Source organism: Apteryx rowi, unplaced genomic scaffold (genome assembly GCF_003343035.1).
Source record: "Apteryx rowi isolate R43461 unplaced genomic scaffold, aptRow1 scaffold_174, whole genome shotgun sequence".
In the NCBI taxonomy this organism is placed as follows: domain Eukaryota; kingdom Metazoa; phylum Chordata; class Aves; order Apterygiformes; family Apterygidae; genus Apteryx; species Apteryx rowi.
Window position 1 is genome coordinate 1,650,316 of NW_020448019.1, and position 6,108 is coordinate 1,656,423.

Consider the following 6,108-nt stretch of genomic DNA (forward strand, 5'->3'; position numbering starts at 1 on the left):
CTCTCTGCCCAGAAATCAAAATGCTAAGTCAGTTCCTCAGTGTGAATATCCATCTCAGAAGAGCTCACTCTTTCTGTTTTAAACAGGAAAGACTGAGGAGATGGTATAGACCAACATTCAGAGTACTCAAGTGTGGTAGACATAGGCCCCCCCTCTTCAGCTGGAGTAGATATAAAACTTCAACATTATGGAAAAGTGCTCTAGCTACTTGTCTGCAGGTTGAGTTGAAAGTGACTGCTCTCCAAATTTCCCGTTGAAATCACAGTGCAGGAAGGAATGCAAAAAACTCTGCAGTCAGAAAAATGATCACAAGGAACCCTGGCTTCATAGGTCGAGTGATGCAAATCCCTACTCAGGAAACAACATTTCTAGTCACTGAATGAAAACCATAAGCAGCACTGAAGTAGCAATAAGTAATCCATGACTTCCTGTCACCTGGTAGGTTTTTCTTAGATTAATTGACTGTATGATGCAGTAGACAATGGTAATATCTTTGAGAAAATTTTTGTGTACGTGCTAGTATGCACAGAATTGTACACTTCATTTAATGTCAATGTGCAAATCTAAGAGAAAAACTAAGTCCATGGTTTGTTTTCCTTAGTGTCTCAAATTGGTAAAAACAAGAATTATGATACAACCAACTTCTGCTTACTTCTTTTACTTCGTTTTTTAATGCTATTCTCAAATGAGAAGATTGGCTATGCATCCACTGTGCAAACATCTGAGTAGATTACACATATATAGGGATTAGTTTAATAAGCAATTATCCAAACCATATGTGTAAACATTAAATTGCACATAGGCATACGGTTTGTTTATGCACAAATATAAAAGGTCTCTGAAGTTTTTTGCAAGCACAAGGGAGTATAACATGAACACCTGACTTGAAGTGCTCATTGTGTTGTACTTGCTAGAGCTATTCAAGATAATACACAATGCATACACACAATGCATAGATTCATCCGTTTAAGTATAAATGAGCCATTGCAAATGCTCTAGTTTGGCAAGGATTTATGCAGATGTGAATATTTTCTGAAATGACAAGTCATTCTCCAAAACTGTGATTACATTGCCAATATTGTTCTAGACAACATAGATATGTGTGCTTTGATAGTTCTTATCATCAGCACTGCACCGTGCCCTCTCATATTCCTCAGTCAGAGGTCTGCCAGAATGCCAGTGACGAAGTTCATCAAATTCTTTGTATTTAATTAGTGAAGTAACTGCAGGATCATTGCTGAAAAATACAAACATTCAACAGACCAGAAATTCTAAGGGTTTTCTGGCATCTCTAGTGAAACAACCAAAACATTTTACAGACTGGGTACTCATCAAAACACAATTTTACTGAAGCCAAAAGCCAACACAGGACTTAATCCTGCTCTAAATATAGTATGTCAAGATATTTTCAGTTTTTCTGAAAGAATTACTAACCAACAAAGTAAAATCCCACTTTATTTACTTTCATTCAGCTTAATCGTAGAATGTAATATAATTACATAACTCACAAAAATACCCTTTAAAAGATGCACATCCCTTTTCCCCCAATGGCTAAAAAAATACTCATTGTGTAGCAGTGAACCCACCTCCACAAGCAGCAGGGCAAGGCAAATGTAAAGGATAACCTGTTTGTAATTTTTATTCAGTACTTTTATTTAATATTTTTCTTTTATTGAAGTCAATTTCAACTTATGGTACTAAACCAGGCCTTTCAAATACAAATTGTACATACAAACGACAGTTTCAGTGTGTAGAATAAGAATGGTCAGACTGTAATGTGACCAAATAACTGTATGAGAAAATATGGAGATACTGACTCTTACTTAATCTTGTTCTGAACTTTTTGTTAATATTTACACCAGTACATGTAAATGTGAAATCTTACTGAGCCATACATGTCTATGAATTGAGCATAATATGGATGTAAAGAACAGGAGAGTAGAAAATAAGCCAATATAATCTTATTTCTTTACTATAGAAGTAATATATGTACCTTTCTAAAACAGGTAGATCTTTCAAAACATCTCCAGCATACCCTTCAACAAGATCAGACTTCAATGGGATTAGTCCTATGTCAGGAATTTCTTCTTCACAGTCTTTGCACCATAAAAAAGTCATTAATTCTGCTTAATTAAAAAAAAATATATAATTGCATATCATATTTTGAAATTTCTGTCAAGTGAAATTTTAAATGAAATTTGATCAAGTAAAACATACTAAGAGTAAGCGGTGGTTCACCAGTCCCCCAACATGGGCTCACAACCATGCTTGGGAAGACAAGGAACAAAAGCAAACATTATTAATTCTAGGGAGATGTTCTCATAATCTATTTTAGGTACCTATGTCAATTTTTTTTATTGTTATAACCCACCTCACCTCAGAGGCATCTGCTTTCCTGCACTGACTCCCCAAAGACTGCAGTCCCTTAAATATGTACTTTCAACTGCACTTAATGTTACATGACTAAAGGAGATGATATGTCACATTGTGCATCCTTCCCACATTTGGAGTCTAGCCACAGCTTCAGGCTTCAGGGTCTTCTCAGAAGACTTACAGGAATAGGCAGCACATATGCTCTGGCAGAAGATGGCTTTATAGCCCACAGGTAATGAAGAAACTGTCTTTTTGCCTACTCAAGCTTCACTGAAAATCTATTGCAACCAGCTAAAAAACACCCATAAACTTCAGTAGAATTTTATTCCAGTCTGATGAATTTCTTGCAAACTGTCTCTTAAGATTTATATAGTCTGATGTGTTTTAAACAAGCATTCAAAGGGTGTAACCAAAACTGGTTCTCAAGAAATGTCAAATATCAGGCAAAAAATCTCTGCCTATTCCTTTCAAATACTCAGAACAGGTCTTGCAAGTGAAGAAAGGAAACAAATAATCTCTAAGCCAACTATACACCTCTCCAGTTCTGGGCTACTGCACAGTGTGATGGTATAATTTAAGACATTTGTGGGCATGTCACATTTCTACAAACTTCGAGGATTGTAATGTGAGCTACAGCGGAACCTGCAGTCTCCAACATCTGAGGGCTTCAACTCCATGTTTCACTTGATTTGTTGCTCCCATGCCCAATATCTGCACAATCTTACATCAAAGTGTTCAGAGAAGTTACCTGGAGACAGCCTTACTGCAGAACAATTAAGTGCCACTTTCATTATGATTATGTCTTTTATTATTAAATGTATGATAGTAATCATGATTTTTTTTACAATACACACGATAGATCTGGGCTAGCAATCATGGAATTAAACCCAGTTCCCACTTAAGGCAATGGCAATGTTTGTGTTGTCTACAGTGGAGTCAGAATTTCTCCCATACAGCCTGGTCAGACTTATTTTAGCATCAGTTACTAGTTTTGCTAGTGAGTTCAAAGGAAGCAGAAGAGGAGCCATGAAGCACAGATTAGATTTGTGAATCAGGATAAAATCAGACCACTACTCCCAAAGTTTTAGTGATAATAATGAAGATCATGCTGCTAACTCTCTATTTTGTGGAGTTGTTAGTACCTCTAAAAAATGGCTGTTTCTGTTCAAGAAATTGCTGGGAGGTATTTCGTACTGGGAAAGCACCTCCGAAATCATATTTCACAGCCAACTTGGTTACAGTATCCCATAAACATTGGTATTCACTCTCCATTTTTTTCCCCAATTCCTTCTGGAACTTTAATTCTGCACAGAGGAAAAGAAAAAGAAGAAAATGAGGAGATCTACAATTAAAGTTTCCTCAGATAAAACCTACCTATTTACCCATAGAGCATCAGGCACGAAGAGGTCAAATTTATCCAAGGCCTTTGGGCATTAGAACAAACTAAGACAGGATGTCACACATTCACAGTTTTTAATAGGCCAGAATATATATAACTAGATGTGCTGAGAAAACATAATTTGCAAAGAGCACCAGACTTAGATGGTCTATGGAAGTACACAAGCTCCCCATGAAAAGGAAGCATTTCTCTCACTTTCCTCTTCTGCAAGGCAGGATCAGAAATTTCTTTTTAGAGCCCAATAAATAATAGATACCATTATACAGTTTTCAATATTCCTGATTTATATTTCCCTTAAAAATTCCTCTATACTTGCTTTATTGAGGTACATACAGAAGATCTTGTCACTTGATTCATAAAGAGAAAGTTCTATTTGAGTTTCAGACAGACTGCCTGTGCTCAGAGCAGAAGATGGCAGGTAAACAGAATTGCCCTGAAAGAATATTTATCCATATCCTGTTGCTCTGTCAGCTTTTGTAACGTTATGTTGTCCTAAGACATCTGATGGTGTTTTTAAAGCTCCAGCTCCCAAATTCATGTATTTACAAGATAATATCAGATTTTGAATCAGTTTTATCTGAAACCAAAGAAACATCTGATGTCACAGTGACATTAGGGATAGAATCTAGTCCCCATTCTGACTGTGCTGCACTGAGACAAAATGAAATGGATAGGAAGCTGGCTAAAAATAACAAACAAGCTGAGACTACCCAGTAACAGTGACACAGAGCTCTTACTACCTATGCTGTATCACTCTGCCTTTGCAGAACTACAAGTGACATATCAGAAATATGACATGGGAAAGTATCCTGAATAAATACTGGTGGAGACACTTGAATTTGTGATTTTCTACACTCACCTCTGAACAAAAAGTTTCCCTATTATTCCATAAAATTGATCCATTATTATACCTGGTAAGTAGAAAAGTATGCTGATACATGTTTCTACAAACTTTTTTATTTTCATTTTGCAGCTTAATAAAGTTAGAAACATAAGAAAGCAAGTTGTTCAACAAAGATAAATACCTTCATAGTATTCCATCTCATAGTAATGTGCCAGGTTTCTGAGTAGTGAGTCATCATTTAAGTCAGGCAGAYAAATTAAATCCAATTTCCAATCGTTCATATCACTTAGGTGTGTCAGAACAAAATGCGAACAAAACTCATGCTGTTAAACCAAACAATTAATTCTTATAGAGCACTTTTTCATGTGGAGGGATCAAAGCATCTGCAAAGTAAGGTTAACTACCCCAGATTTTATAGACAAGGAAAACAACATGCTGTTACGTGACTTCTTGATGATTAGGAAACAGCTTGATAGCATATTTTTAGTCTTCACTGCTCTCCTTTACTGCAATAACTAACTTTAACATGAAGACCTGCCATCAGCATTTCTGTATGGGGTGAGACCAAAAGGTCCATCTAGCCCAGCATCCTAAAACTAACGCTGGCCAACAGTAGATGGCTAAGAAGAGGTCAAATATACAGGGATATTCTCCCAAACATTCTCCTAGTCCCAGTGATCCTAGCCCCCTGAACCAGAAAGAGACTCTTTCCAGCAGATACATTACATTCTTTGGTCTTATCAGAGGACTAAAACACCATACCAAGAAAAGGGAAAACTGAAATGATGATTGCACCTGATGACAGTGGAAGTAAGACAGTGCTACACATACCATTTTTATTAATAGTAAAACTCGCTCAGTCCAGTGGGATTTAATGATCCTAATCTGAGCTCTCTGTGAAAGAGGCATATGTAGAAGAAAAATCACCATAAGACACTGCATTCTACAGAGGTCAGCTGCTTCTTCTCGAGATAGTGGTTTACTCTCTCCCTGTTGAGAAATGACAGATAAAAAGTTAATTACATTCTTCATTAAAATAACTGTGTCCACCTCTACTTAATTTAATTCAGTGATTCTCATTTTGTTAAAGCAACTAATAACTTGCATTTATTTGTGCATTATAATTACTTCTGGATGTACCTAGTTCGAAATGTTCATTTTTGTAGTGCTGACAGCTGAGATCAATTACAATGTAAAAAAACCCCTCTCTTCCAAAAAGAATATGACTATTAAAATCAAGACAAATTTAAAAACAACTGTCAGTATGTCTGGCTAGAAATGGTATTATTTTAAGAGGGAAAGTTAATATTTAGATATAGACCTATGCTCTTTTGTCAAATGCACAGCAAAAAATCTGTACAGAAAGCAAGCTGTGCTAATCACAGATTCACAGAATCACAGAATCGCTGAGGTTGGAAGGGACCTCTGGAGATCATCTAGTCCAACCCCCCTGCTCAAGCAGGGTCACCTAGAGCACATTGCACAGGATCGC

At 36.5% G+C, this 6,108-nt stretch overlaps 1 protein-coding gene across 1 annotated transcript in view; it reads right to left on the bottom strand.

Moving 5' to 3' along the window:
• Positions 1 to 6,108, bottom strand: part of DDX60 (DExD/H-box helicase 60) — a 47,524-nt gene that overhangs the window by 29,971 nt on the left and 11,445 nt on the right. Inside the window, 5 exon segments of the mRNA XM_026061028.1 lie at positions 1,123 to 1,237; positions 1,994 to 2,126; positions 3,516 to 3,677; positions 4,798 to 4,939; positions 5,448 to 5,606. Of these exon segments, the coding sequence (XP_025916813.1) occupies positions 1,123 to 1,237; positions 1,994 to 2,126; positions 3,516 to 3,677; positions 4,798 to 4,939; positions 5,448 to 5,606 (711 nt within the window).